We start from the raw sequence: 15,511 nt of genomic DNA on the forward strand, positions 1-15,511 counted from the left end.
TTTCTAACTTTATTCTATATTGGATATCATCTTAAGTAAAATAAAAAAGGCAGTTACCGCCTCCCAACTGCTAGCAGACTTAGCGCTGATTAAACCTTGGATACAATATAAACAATGCAGTATCTGGCATCAAAAGAATGGGCAATACAGGGGTAACTTTGCAAAGCTCCTCGCCCAGTGTGGAGCCTCCTCAGATGGGAGCACAGGTCACATAATCAGTCCAGAGTTAATTTTAACCTGCAACAGACAAGCAAAAAAAACCCTGAGCCAGGTAGCTGAACGTGTAGGATCTGACTGGGAATCGGTTCAGCGGGCCTGACCTTGATTTGTATCAGAACCGTTTTGATTAGTGTTAGCCGTGACTCAGTTGCTGGCGCTCTCGCCTCTGCGTCAAGAAAGTCATGGGTTCAAATCCCATTACAGAGCCTTCAGCACAAAGTCTAGGCTGACACTCCAGTGCAGTACTAAGAGAGTGTTGCACTGTCGGAGGTGCCTTCGTTCAGATGAGATGTCAAACAAAGGCCCGCTCCGACTCTCGTCTCAGGTAGACATAAAAGATCTTGTGGCACTATTTGAAGAAGTGCAGGGGAGTTCTGCCCGGTGTCCTGGCCAATATTTATCACTAAAAAACACTATCTCGTTGCTGTTTGTGGGACCTTGCTGTGTGGCTGTCATGTTTGCTACATTACAACAGTGACTACACTTCAAAAGTATTTCATTGGCTGTAAAGCATTTTGAGACATCTTGAGGTTGTGAAAGGCGCTGTATAAATGCAAGTTCTTTTTTGTTTGATTGTGGTGATGAGATTAAGGCAGTGGAGGTGTTCTTTATTTAGAACTGAAGTTGAGAATATTATGGATTGCTTGTAAAGTGTTAACAACCATCAAAACATTTCCCCTTTCTTAGTAGGTCAGACAAAAGGGGGCCGTAACAAACAATAGTTACAGTTCTCCATTTGTCCTCACTGACTGGACAGCTCTTTGCTTTGACCTGCTATTCACGATCTGAGCACTTTGACTGCAAAGACTCCCCCTCTTGTTTCGGAACAGGAATGTGGCTGTCCTGCTTGATCACTTAATCAGCACCATGGCCAGCTCCAGTGACTCAATCAAAAGTTAGTAAATAAAATCAGCTGGCTCTCTGCCTTCAAATCCCTCCAAAATGCCAAGAATTCTCAAATTATTTTGGCAGCCGCAGTTATCTTGATAGTGCAGCTTGGTGGAGGTCACTCACTCTTCTTTCAGCAGAGAAGTGCTGTTACCTTCTGGACTCCGCCGAACTATTATTTATAGAATGAATGTCATCTGCTAAATCTTCAGTCGGGTCCCCTTCGGTCTCGGTCCATGTTTTACCAATCTCTGGTTCTTACATCACCAAGGAGAGGTCAGAGGATGAATATTCCAAACAGGAAGACTTTATTCATAACATCACTGTTTGCTCTCTCTCTGCTTCCGGAGCTCCACAATGACCAGTGCTTAACATATACAAGCAATAGCTTAGCCTGTACACCAGGTGGTGATCTTCTAGGAATCTATATTAAGCTGTCAGCTACCACACTGTAGCAAATCACCTGGCTACATCTTTTTTTCTACATTTCAAATCTGTCTAAATTTGCTCATGCCCATCAAAAGTTCACTATATTTAGTTCATAACCCTTTGCCTAGCAGGGAGTGCTAATCTTTACTTAGCTCTTGGTTCTTTATATCAAGCAGAAGTCCAAGGCCGTATCGTTAAAACAAGAAGGCCAATATTTACACATCATTCCTTGCTGTCTCACTGCTTTCTGTTCCACAATGAGTAGTGCCATATACATAAATAGGCACAGCCAATTGCTCGAAAAAAGAAAAAAACACACTCTCATTTATAGGGCACCTTATCACACCTCAGAAATATCTCAGAGTGCTTCATTCCAGTGAGTTATTATTACATTGCGTTATAATTCCAGCCATTTTATGCACTGCGAGGTGCAGTGGGAATAGTGACAATTTATCTGATAATATTGGTTAATGGAGGAACTGAGGTCATCACACCAGGGGAACTTTTAGCTCTCCTTCAGATAGTACTGTGGGATCTTTAACATCAACCTAAATCACTGGAAGAGGCGCCTCCGACAATGCAACGCTCCATCGGTAATGCACTGGATTTTCCACTCAAGCTCTGCAATGGAGCTTGAACCCACAAGCTCCATTGTCCAAAAAAAGCAAATGCTGCAATGTGTTTCTGTCTGCTTTAAGAACTGGCACGTTGGATTTGGTAGAATGTTCCCAGATCACAAGGGAGGGAGGGCATTCAACCTGTGTTAGCTCATCCACCTTTGAGGAAATGGCCCCATCACAATGTCCGATTGCCTCTTGAATGCCTCAGAGATTATCGCCCCCACAACCCTACCTGGAAGTCTGTTTCAAGTGTCCATTGCTCTTTTTGTGAAGATACTCTTCCCAACATGAATCTTAAATTTGTTTTTATCATCAGTTTGAATCTCGACCCTTCGGCCAACTGTTGCGGTTTACTTAGAAGTAATGCTCCAATTTCTATTTTCTAACCCTCTTGATAGTTTCATATTTCTACAAGGTATCCTCTTACTTGCCTTCTGTCGAGGCTAAAATGCATCATGTAGCCTGGGCCCAGTCCCATCCACCATACTCAAATATCAAAAGACCTATTGGTGTTTCAGTGTAGACGCAAAACTCCACCACAAACGGATGTCCAAGGAAAAATTTGGCTTTGAAGATAACAAGTCTAGTCACTGTCCCAATGTACAACGTTGTTTTTGAATCAATTTCTTCTGTCTCTTTATCGAAGTCTGATTCTGAGTCTTTGAAAATTTCTCCCAGATATATGGGTGGGAGCCAAATGGTCAGAGATGTTTCTACGACACAGGACAGTTAGATTCGGTTTGGACCAGCACCCATCCCTCCTCCTTCCTCCTGTAGTGTGAGTGGCTCCAGTGAGTTGGCTCACAAGCTTTGGGTGTGGTGCTGGCACCAAATATCTTCTGATAGAGGACTCTTAAATACTTTACTCATGTTGCCTTAGTCTCCTAAATATGAGTCTCCACCTTAACTTGAGAAACTTAGCCAGTGCCAAAACCTAGAGTCCCAGAACCAAAGATATAATTACATAGAATGTACAGCACAGAAACAGGCCATTCTGCCCAACTGCTCTATGCCAGTGTCTAAGCTCCGCATGAGTCTCCTCCCACCTTACTTCATCTAACCCTATCAGCATACCCTTCTATTCCTTTCTCCCTCATGTGTTTATCTACCTTCCCCTTAAATGCATCAATGCTATTCGTCTCAACTACTCCCTGTGGTAGTGAGTTCCACATTCTAACCACTCTCTGGGTAAAGAAGTTTCTCCTGAATTCCCGATTGGATTTATTAGTGACTATCTTATATTTATGGCCCCTGGTTTTGGTCTCCCCCACAAGTGGAAACATCTTCTCTACGTCTACCCTATCAAACCCTTTCATAGTCTTAAAGGCCTCTATCAGGTCACCCCTCAGTCTTCTCTTTTCTGGAGAAAAGGCCCCCAGCCTGGTCAATCTTTCCTGATAGGTGTAACCACTCAGTTCTGGTATCATTTTTGTAAATCGTTTTTGCACCTTCTCCAGTGCCTCTATATCCTTTTATAATATGGAGACCAGAACTGTTCACAGTGCTCCAAGTGTGGTCTAACCAAGGTTCTATACAAGTTTAACATACCTTCTCTGCTTTTCAAGTCTATCCCTCTAGAAATGAACCCCAGTGCTTGATTTGCTTTTTTATGGCCTTATTAATCTGCGTTGCTACTTTTAGTGATTTGTGTGTCTGTACCCCCACATCCCTCTGCTCCTCTATCCCATTTAAACTCTTATTAGCCGAGCAGTATGTGGCCCCCTTATTCTTCCCACCAAATTGTAATACCTCACACTTATCTATATTGTAATTAATTTGCCAATTACACGCCCATTCATCCAATGTTTCTGGTAACACTGTACTTCTGCTGTGGTGGAAGCTGCTCACTCAGTGAAAGCACCAAGTAGCCTGAGCCAAGGCCCCTTCTCAAAGAAAGAAAGAAAGAAAGAAATGCCTTTCACATCCTCAGGATGTCACAAAGTACTTCACAGCTAATGATGTACTTTTGAAGTGTAGTCACTGTTGTTATGTAGGAAATGCAGCAGCCAAATTGCCCATAGCAAGGTCCCGCCTTGAGATAAACGACCAAGTAATCTGTTCTAGCAGTATTGGTTGAGGGATAAATAGCCATCAGTTACAGGGAGAACTAGCAGCTGTTCCCTACTGACCTCAAGAAATATTCTGATGTATCACACACCTCTCCCGGGAGTATTTTTGCACTAACAGGAATAGTTTGAGATTGGTGCCTTTTTAGAGTGATGTGGGGCAGATCTGAGTTATACTGCTAGCTTCGCTTGGCTCTCTGGCCAGTGAAAACGGAGCTCTGCTCACTAAATATCTGAATATCATTTAAATTTCAATGTCAGCAAAGAGCTGACTGTCCTGTTGGCTCTCTCTAACATTCATAGCAATAAAGATGAAATTTAAGAAATTCCCAAGAATTGGATTTACTTACACACACACTCCTGGACTGCATGCAGTAACAAGCTTGTCATCTGATAGGTGGCCCTTCTATCACCTCTACCCTTTGACATTTCACGTCTCTCTGGTTTATCAATATTATTGATGTATTTTCTACTATCAGCCTTTCTCTCTTATCCCTCTGAAGTTCCAAATATGCAATCTTTCATTCAGCTCCTCCTCCCTGAATTGAATTGAAGACTCATTGCACTGGATCCAACTCAAACTCATTTTTTTCCCAGGTTCTCAAAACTGTGGAGCTTTTAACTTCCCTTGGTCTCATCTTCTTCCTTTAATGGGCGGACTTTTAAACCCCCATGTTCTGTGTCACTCCTTGAATGATCCTATCTTTTTCAGCCTGGGTCATGTACTGCACTATGGATCTGACCCTTCATCGTGGTTCCTCAATAAAACAGATTGTGCTACATGCTTCATTATGGCTCTCTCTAATACACCCCCACAGCCCTTCTTTAATGACATATGCGGATTTTCAACTTGCCGACTAGGTATAAAACTAGCCTTGTGGATTAGTCACCTGTTATAGAAATTTCCATTTCCATAATGGTCGGCCATTCCACAATGTTAGTTTTACACCTGGGCGTCAAATTGAAACTCGAACCCTCGGTCACTCTAGAGCAATCTGATAAGTGTTACAATCACTTTACCGTGTGAATTTAATACAAACATTATTTCAGATGCCACCTCTATGTACCTCACATGCATCCAATTCAGAGAGCAACAATCCCATCATCAAGTACCCAGACTGAAGTTGCTTCTGACAAAGATGTCACAACACTGGTGTTTGAAATTATGAAGGGGTTCGATAGTTGGGGGGGTCGGGGGGTGGATGTGGAGTGACTGTTACCACTTGTGGGCGAGTCCAGAACAAGGGGGCATAAATATAAGATAGCTCCTAACAGATCAAATGAAGAACTTAGGAGGAATTTCTTCACACAGAGAATGGTGAGAATGTGGAACACACTGCCACATGGAGTGGCTGACGCAGATAGCAGTGACACATTTAAGGGGAGGTTTGATGCATACATGAGGGAGAAGGGAAGAGAGGGGTCTGGGGTCAGGATGAGAAGAGGTAATTAGAGTGGGAGGAGGCCCATGTGGAGTATAAACACGGCATCGATCAGTTGGGCCGAATGGCCTGTTTTTGTGCTGTAGATTCTATGTTATTAAAGGTAGGCAGTAAAAATGTTGAGTGAAGTAGCCCTCAGGAATATCAAAGGACCTTCACAAGGCAGGTGTTTACTTTCTTTCCTTCCACAGTTAGCTCAATATAAAAAGTTCTGCTTTAATCGATAACAACATCTTGTTTTAATTGGAGGTAAACATACTTGTGTTCTAGGCCTCCCCAGGTTACCATTCAATACAGCCTAAATCACACAGTACCAGTCTCCCTCTCAGTCATTTAACAGTCAGCAGTTTCTACTTTCTTTGCATTTGGTATCAGTGACTAGAATGTTTATATTTTTTAACTATCAACAAAACCCAAGTGATAATTAGAGGGGTTCCATTTGCTTTCAAAAGTCAACTCTTTGGGGACAATTTTAACCCGAGTTGCCCAGCAGATACCGGGCGGGGCAGGTAGGCAGTAAAAATTGCCCAGGTTATTTAATCGGCCTGGAGACGCCAGGAGCTGACCATTCCCGATTTCGATCTGCTCAACGGAACAAGTGGTAAGGGGCGCCCACCCAAAACCGACGGGGTCCTTTCTCACATATGCATGTCGAGACCCGGTGGCCAGGTGCAGACAGTGGGGAAGGGGATCAGGGCCAGAGAGGCCCAAAAAGGTCAGATTTTTTTTTTTACTTCCCTTGTGGGGCCATGAGGCCGTGCTGCTCCGAGCCCCACAATCAAAGCTTAGGCCTCTCCTGGCGCAGACTCGCCCTCCACCCACCCCCCCACCTTCCTGGTCGCAAGACCCCACCCACGGGACAGCCCCGGCAGCCGATCCCATCACCTACCTGGCCTCGGCCCTGCAATTTTTCTTGACGCTTCCCACCCAGAATGGGAGGGAAGTCGGCCGGTGGGACTGAAACGCCGTCTGGAGCAGTCGGTGAATTCCCAATTCATGCCGCTACCCTCCCACCCAAAACTGGCCCGGAGTTAAAATCAGGTCTTTTGTTTAAAAATTAAATTCAAAGGAGGATAAACAAAGACCCTCTGTCTGTGTGTCCCCTGTCCCCCCGCTTAATATGATTTCTCAAGTTTGTAGAACATTTATATCTTGAGTACCAACCAAAGCTACATCAGATGTGTAATTAGTTTCTCCCCCTCTCTAACACACACACATCCACATACTGCCTCTCTTTTTTAAGAAAAAACATTCAATCAATATAAATGCTACCTGAGTAAAGTTTGTGAACTTTGTCTTCCAGCTTTTTGTTCAATTATTTTGTAAAAACAACTAAATGGATTTTGGTAGGGGTCAGAGAGGAGCAGTCTATCATTTGGCTAGTTTCAATGGTACTGATACACCCTTGGAAATTTTGCACACTGCACATGCTCAGGAAGCAGGACCTGCCTTCAGCTCAGAGTGTCACAGCCCCGGGCACAAATACGAAATCTAAGCCCAGGCCTTCGGAAAAGCCCGAGGCCTTCAAGTGACGACTTTAACGAAGGCATTAAAAGACACACCAAAAAAAAATGAACGGATAAACTTAATCATGTTGTTGTAAAATATGTAATTTACTGACTTTGTGTTGTTCAAATCCTCATTTTGGACATGAGAAATTTCACTTGAGAGGAAAAATGGCAGATGAAATTTCTTGCAAAAAACATTTTGAGTGATTCAATTGGTTTGCCAATAAACTGCGATGGTAAAATGATTACACATGGTTTCCCCATTATAAAACATTTACACGCACAATCCCATTATAAAAGGTTTGCATAAGAAGTTTCCACTATAAGTGTTGACATAAAAAGTGTGACAGAAGCAAGATTTTTAATAATATCTAGATACAGAAATTTATAAATGGGCAAAGTTTTTCAATTATTTTCAAGTATAATAATGATTGACGCTCTCCTCCCAGCATGGAACCTCACTAGTTGAGAGAATGGCTCAGAAACAGCGCAATAACAGGCCAGCACCAATCATGTGAGCTGTGCTCCTGTCCAGCAAGCTTCATGCTGGGAGTGGAGTCTCGCAAAATTACCCCTTACATATTGACTGCGTTCCTCCCTGCTTATTAATGACCAATAAGCTGCAGTAGTAATGTCAGAATCACAGCAATAATCGCACAATCTTTTACTGTGGTCATCAGTCTCTGCCATTATACTCATCCCTGCAACTCTTCCCCCACCCCCCCCCCCCAAGAAAAGACCAATAACACAATAAATTTGCCCCTCCTATTCACTATATTCACTCTCACATCTTTTGTTGTCCTCTTAAGCCCCTTGACTGGATGACATCGGAGTGAATGCAACCCGAAAACAAAAATACCACTTTCTTAAAAGGAATTTCGGTGCTGCAGATGTTCAAAAGGGAACTGGACATATTCCTGGTCTAGGCTGGTATCACCGCGGTCAAAAGGTAAGTGGGGTGTTGGGTGATGTGTCATGGTCACTGGGGTCTCCGGGAACTCGTGTCTTGATCACCTCCGGGGGGGGGGGGGGTCAGAGAGGAATTTCCAAGAATCCTTTTCCCCAAATTGGTTTTGAATGGTTTCTTTCCTTTTTTTTGCATCTCTCAGGCGACTACGAAGTATTAGCACACTGACCTTTCATTTTTGGGACCTAGGTTCAAATTCAGCCCAAACTGATCAGATCAAAGTCTCCTCTCTGTTGGCTGCAAAAGTCTCCTGTCAAAAACTGCCCCAATTTGGCAATCTTATTTCGACAGGCCACAAGGACAGGAAATGGAAATGTCACACTGGTGTTCTTCTGAAATGGAGGTTGAGTCATATTGTTTCAGCTATTCTACATTTAACCTGCGATGCACTTGATTTGGAAGTACTTAATGCTGAACGCATGAACATGTTGCAATCCCCAACACTGACAATGTCTTACTGTGACATGCGCGTAATTCAACAAAAACACTACTACCAAAAAAATAAGTGATTCCTACCTTTCTGGAGAGTCCGGGTCAAAACAAGTTTTCCTCACATCTGTACTCGTGGGATCGCAACAGTCACCATCATCGAAGTCATCCAGGATATTATTGCATTCCATGTTACAGATCCCGTCCCTCCTTTTCCAGACATAGCACCTCCCCAGAAAGCGGCAGTCCCCTCCGTCATACCCCGTCAAGGGGTGGTCACACTCAGGGTCGCAGTGGTCATTCCCGATCTTGCTCTTCTCACAGTTGACCAGAATGATTCGGTTGCGAATGGTCGTGTTGAGGACGTTAGTGACGGTGAGGTCCCATGTTATGTTGTACCTGCTGAAGGCCTCGTTCAACGCCTGGTGCTGGAGCTCGATCTGCTGCTTCGTAACCGTGGGGTTTTGCCGCTTGTCATCGTGGACGTTGATCACTCTGTAGCGCATCAGCTTTTCACCCCTCAGCGGCCAGTAACTGTTGTAGTTCTTGATGATGTCAATATTGTCACAAACTGTCAGTCCACATGGCGGAGGGGTGAAAGGAGATGCCAGCTCTGGCTCTGGTAGATGTACGATGTCCCAGGTGGGATATTGGCTTTCCTTATCTGGTATCCACTGATCTTCCATCTTAGAGAAATCTGCATTCAAGACCAAGAAGGAATCTTCCCTGTGCATATTTTGATGATAATTCTTCATTAATTCTTCTTGAGACTTTGCAGTTTTCCAGAGGATGAAGCTGCCCAGGTAACCACGGAAACTGTGCCCATCCTCAGAGCTGTCCCCACCAATTAGTAATGTCCGGCAGGAGCTCATAAACACACTGTGCAGGTCCCCCAACTGTCCGGTGCTGGCCCCAACTCTGGCTCCATTAACGTACAGCATCATCTGCTGGCCATCATAGGAAGCGGCCACGTAAGTCCAGGCGTTGGCATGGTAACGGTGGTGGGCGAAGACCGTGGTGGCTTTCTTCGCTCGGTCTGTACGGAGAGAGAAGAAGAAACGGGGATCCTTCCTCCCAGAGTATTCCACTGATTGAATGCCAATCATCCAGCCCTTCTCACTGAGTGAATAGGAGCAGTTATCAAAAAGTCCTGCAAGAAAAGACAAGAATAAACCTATCATTTCACTTGGACGCATTGTGTACGAGATTAGTAATGGTAATGTATTACTGTGAGGCCCCTGACAAATCGTCTCCTGTGTGGTGTAAAGAAAGAGAGCCTGCATTTATATAGCGCCTTTCACGACCTCAGGACGTCCCAAAGCGCTTTACAGCCAATGAAATACTTTTGAAGCGTAGTCACTGTTGTAATGTAGGAAACGCGGCAGCCAATTTGCGCACAGCAAGATCCCACAAAAACAATGTGATTGAGGCCAAATAATCTGTTTTTTTAGTGATGTTTGTTGAGGGATAAAATATTGGCCAGAACATCGGGAGAACTCACCTGCTCTTCTTCGAAATAGTGCCCTGGGATCTTTTACGTCCACCCGAGGGGGCAGGCAGGGCCTCGGTTTAACATTTCATCCGAAAGACGGCACCTCCAACAGTGCAGCACTCCCTCAGTACTGCACTGGACAGCCAGCCTAGATTATGAGCTCAAGCCCCTGGAATGCTGGCAATGCGTGATTTTAGGACTAGGCCCACAGCAGGATATCGTTCATTTTGTCCTTCCAAACCTGAGTTGCACGTGGTGAGAGCAGTTTGAAGCATGTAACAGCAGGCTATAAAAAAAACCAGTGGGTGCAGATGGGACACTGGGGATGGGTGTAATTGTAATAATTTGAGGTTATTCATTAAACGTATCTCCTGAGATTACAGAACATTAGTTTAAAGTGTGATGTTTCGTTGGTAACCAAGTGTATCAGTCCTAATACAATAAACAAGTTTAGTAACAACACAACAACTTGCATTTATATAGCACCTATAATGCAGAACAACATCCCAAGGTGCTTCACAGAGGCGTAATCAGATAAAAATAATGCCGAGCCACAGAAGGAGATATTAGGAGGGATCACCGAAAGCTTGGTCAAAAAGGGGGGTTTTAAGGAAGCTCTTGAAAAAGGAGGTGGAGAAGTTGAGGGAGTGAATTATACAGTGTGGGGTCTAGGCTGCTGAAGGCATGGCCACCAACAGTGGGGTGAAGTAAGGGGGAATGTACAAGAGACCAGAGTTGGAGGGATGTGGAGTTCGTGTTGGGAGGGGGGGCTATTGTAGGGCTGGGGGAGGTTACAGAGATAGGGAGGGGTGAGGCCATGAAAGGATTTAAACACGAGGCTCAGAATTTTAAATTGGAGGCATTGGGGATCGGGGGCTGGTGTAGGTCAGCGAGCACGGGTGATGGGTGAAGGGGACTTGATGCGAGTTAGGATAAAGGCAGTAGAGTTTGGGCTGAACTGAAGTTTACAGAACACGGAAGATGGGATTGGCCAGGACAGCATTGTAATTGAGGCACAGTTGAGGGTTTCAGCAGCAGATGAGCTGAGGCAGGGCTGGAGACGGGCGATGTTACGGAGGTGGAAGTGGACAGTCTTTGTGATGGAGAGAACATGGGGGTCGGAGATTCAGCTCAGGGTCGAATAACATGCCGAGGTTGCGAACAAACTTATTCAACCTGAGAGAGTGGCCAGGGAGTGGGATGGAATTGGTGGCAAGAGTATGGAGTCTGTGGCTGGGGCTGAAGACAACAGTCTTCCCAATGTTTAACTGGGAAGAAACTGCAGCCTATCCAAGACTGGATGTCAGACAAGACAAAGGCAGTGGAGGGATCAACAGAGCAGATGGAGAGGGAGAGCTGGGTATTGTCAGTGTGTGGAAGTGACTCCATGTCTTTCAATGATATTGTCAAGGAGAAATATGTAGATGAGGAAGAGGAGGGAGCCAAGAAAGAGAGGAACCAAGTGAGGGCAGTCCCACCGAGCTGGACAACAGAGGAGAGATGTTGGAGGAGGAGGGTGTGGTTGACTGTGTCAAAGCTGCAGAGAGGTCGAGGTGGACGAAAAGGGATAGTGCACCACGATCACAGTCACAGAAGGTGTAATTTGTGACTTTGATCAGGGCCGTGAGGGCCAAAAACCCAACTGGAAAGATTCAAACATTGAGTTGCGGCGAAAATGGGCACCGGTTTCGGAGGTGGCAACACGTTCATGGACTTTGGTGAGGAAAGGGAAGTTTGCAAGGACCGAGGGGTCGAGGTGAGTTGAGGAGGGGATGTTGACAGTGTTTCAAAAGGCAGGGGGACAGTACCTGATGAGACGGAACTATTTACAATTTGTTATAATGAGAGCCAGAAAGGGAAGTTGTGTGGTCAGCAGTTTAGTGGGAATGGGGTCAAGAGAGCAGGAGGTGGGTCTCCTGGACAAGATAAGCTCAGAGAGGGCACGAATGGAGATAGGAGGGAAACTAGAGAAAGATGTGGGTTCAGGACTAGGGAAAGGGGGGAACTGGCAGAGGCAGCTGAACGGGTGGCCACAATCCTAGTGACAAAGAAGTCTGTGAGCTCCTCACATTTGTTGTTGGAGGCGAGGGTGGAGGTCGGTGTGGGGAGGTGTTCTAAGAGATGATTAGTGGTGGAGAAAGGAAGCTGGGGCTTATCTTTGTTCTCCAGGAAGATCCTGAAGTAGTGGAGGGTTTTGCCAAAGGAAAGCAAGACCTGTCGCGCTTGATAGGATAGAATCTTGTGGTATCAGTAGGAGTTTGATATGCTGGATTAGAAATTGGTTCCAATCCCGCAGCCATAAAGTTGTAGACAACGGATGTAGTTCAGCCTGGAGACATATTACTGGTGGTGTCCCCCAGGGATCAGTCCTAGGCCTGCTACTCTTCACTGTCTTTATTAATGACCTGGTCAGTGGTGTTGGGTGTATGGTGAGTAAGTTTGCCGATGACACCAAAATCTGTGCAAGGATTAAGACAGTAGAGGAGCGCAATCAAATGCAAAAATATTTAGATGTGCTCAGGGAATGGGCCACACATTGGCAAATGGTGCTTAACTTGGATAAATGTAGCACTATGCACGTTGGTAGGGGCAACACAGAATACACGTATCATTTGTAGGGAACAATACTGAAAGAAGTTGTGAACGATAAAAGGATCTTGGTGTCACTGTGCACAGATCACTACTGGTTCATGACCAATGTAGAGAAACTGTAGCTGAAGCTAACAAGGCATTGGGTTGTATTAATAGAACCATTCCGTATAAATCAAAGGATATCATTTTGTTACTATACAGGTCGCTGGTCAGACTGCATCTGGACTATTGCACCCAGTTTTGGTCCCCCCACATGGTGTGATTTCCCTAGCTGGAGAGTCTAGAACTAGGGCTCATAGTCTCAAGGTAAGGGGTCAGCCATTTAGGGCCGAGATGAAGAAAATTTCTTCACTCAGGGGTTGTGAATCTTTGGAATTCTCTATCCAGAGGGCTGTGGATGCTCCGTCGTTGAGCATATTCGAGAATGAGGTCAACAGATTTTTGGACTCTCAGGGAATCAGGGGATATGGGGATAGGGCGGGAAAGTGGAGTTGAGTTAGAAGATCAGTCATGATCTTATTGAATGGCGAGGCAGGCTCGAGGGGCCATACAGCCTACCCCCGCCCCTATTTCTTATGTTCTTATGTGATATAGTGGCCTTGGAAAAGGTCCAGAGGAGAGCTACAAGAATGATTCCTAGTTTAAGGAACCTCAGCTACTTAGATAGGCTTAAGGGCCTTGGTCTATTTACTTTAGTGGCCATGATGTGGAGATGCCGGTGATGGACTGGGGTGGACAAATGTAAGGAATCTTACAACACCAGGTTAGAGTCCAACAAATAAAACTGTTGGACTATAACCTGGTGTTGTAAGATTCCTTATATTTACTTTAGAGCAGCGTAAACGTATAGGCGACCTGATAAAGGCCAATAAAATAATTAAAGGGTTGGATAGCATGCCTATTGCTAGATTATTCCAGTTTAATAGAATGGAGTGGACCAGGGGAGATGAGTTTAAACCAGGTAAGAGTAGGAATAGACTGGATGTTAAACGGTTCTTCATTTCCCAGAAAGTAGTGAGCTTTTGGAGTACGTTGCCAGCTGGTGCGGTGGGTGCCGGCTCTCTGCCTTCAAGAGGGAGCTGGACCAGTTCCTGACTGGGGCAGAGAGCGCATCATCTAGGTGGTGAGTGTTTATAGATAACACTTGGTGTATATCATCCCCTGGACTGGTTTCGATCTGCTGAGAGGAATTCTCCAGAGCGTTTTTTCCTTTATTAGCCCTGGGTTTTTTCTCTGATTTCTCGTGTCTCTCCCAGGAGATTACATGGCCGCGGGGAGGGGGGGAATGGCTAATGTCATGATTGTCCGGCCATCATGAGGAGTGGGGCAGGCTTGATGGACCAGCTGGTCTTTTCCTGCCCGTCAATTTCGTATGTTCATATGTGGTCCACCCAGATCTGATGATTGATGGATAAACCAGTTGTGCACCAGATAAGGATCAGTCTGAACCCCTTGAACTTAGGAACATAGGAACAGGAGAAGGCCATTCAGCCCCTCAAGCCTGTTCCGCCATTCAATTAGATCATGGCTGATCTGTATCCCAACTCCATCCACCCGCCTTGGCTCCATATCCCTTAATACCCTTGATAGTAAAAATCTATCGATCTCAGATTTTAAATTATTAATTGAGCTCACCTCTGGTAAAACCCTGGTCTTGGTTCCACCAGGCCCTGCAAAAATAATCTGGGGCCGCTACCTCTCTGTGAACCCCCTCTGCGATCGCCCGCCACCCATTCCCCGGCACTTACCTTGTTGCCGGCAAGAGCAGCCCAATACTGGCCAGCCTTAATCCAGTCAGCTGCATCCAGACACCCGTTTGGCGCTCCATAGCTCGCTGGCCCATGCAAGTGAGGCCAGGGCCTCAAAACCGCGGGGCATCTCTTTGCCACAGGTATGGGCGACCCCTTCGGGTGCACTCTACTGGTCGGTCACCCGCCCAAAAGTCAAAATGGACCCCACTGATTGGGACTAAAAGCAAAGTGTTTAGCTGCAGTGAATAAAAGCAAATCAGCTATTGGGCTACATTAGCAAAAGGACAAAGTCCAAGTAAAGAGGTTGTATTGATGCTGATATAATGTGATGTTCACACCACATCTGGGGCACTGTTGCCATTCTAGTCACCTAATCCAAGGAAAGATATTATTGCTCTTCAGGGGGCACAGAGAGGAACAACCAAAATTATATCAAATATCAGGAACTGAAGTTACAAGTAAAGTTTAAGGAAGATAAGACTGAGAGGTGACCTAATAGAGGTCTTTAAAATTATGAAGCGCTTTGATAGGGAAGACGTAGAGAGAATGTTTCCACTTGTGGGGAATCCAAAACTAGGGGTCATAAATATAAGATAGTCATTAATAAATCCAATAGGGAATTCAAGAGAAACTTATTTACCCAGAGAGTGGTTAGAATGTGGAACTCGCTCCCACATGGAGTAGCTGAGGTGACTAGCATAGATGCATTTAAGGGGAAGCTAGATAAGCACGAGGGAGAAAGGAATAGAAGGATATGTTGATCGGGTGAGATGTGGTAGGGTGGGAGGAGGCTTGTGTGGAGCATAAACACCGGCATAGACCAGTTGGGCCGAATGGCCTGTTTCTGTGCTGTAATTTCTATGTAATTCTATATGTAAGTTGCCCTTATTCTTGTTGGAAAAGAGGAGACTTTGAGATGACCCAAATGAAGTCTTAAAGGCTATGAATTTAATTAAGAACATTGATCCAAATTGTTCACTGTGGTGATGGGTTTGAACATCAGGGGACATGAGGTAAAAATGAGCAAGGGCTCTTTCACCCAAATAGAGGTGTGGAATAAATTTCGAGGGAAACCTATTGACACAGACTGTGTGTGAATGGATTCAAG

The 15,511-nt window shown here is 45.1% G+C and overlaps 1 protein-coding gene across 1 annotated transcript in view; it reads right to left on the reverse strand.

Annotated features, from left to right (window-relative positions):
* pappa2 (pappalysin 2) overlaps positions 1–15,511 on the reverse strand; it is a 565,518-nt gene that overhangs the window by 505,266 nt on the left and 44,741 nt on the right. Inside the window, exon 2 of the mRNA XM_067990736.1 lies at positions 8,656–9,718. Coding sequence (XP_067846837.1) covers positions 8,656–9,718 — 1,063 coding nt within the window. The remainder of the gene's footprint in view (positions 1–8,655; positions 9,719–15,511) is intronic.

The sequence above is a fragment of the Heptranchias perlo genome, chromosome 9, assembly GCF_035084215.1.
Source record: "Heptranchias perlo isolate sHepPer1 chromosome 9, sHepPer1.hap1, whole genome shotgun sequence".
NCBI classification, from domain to species: domain Eukaryota; kingdom Metazoa; phylum Chordata; class Chondrichthyes; order Hexanchiformes; family Hexanchidae; genus Heptranchias; species Heptranchias perlo.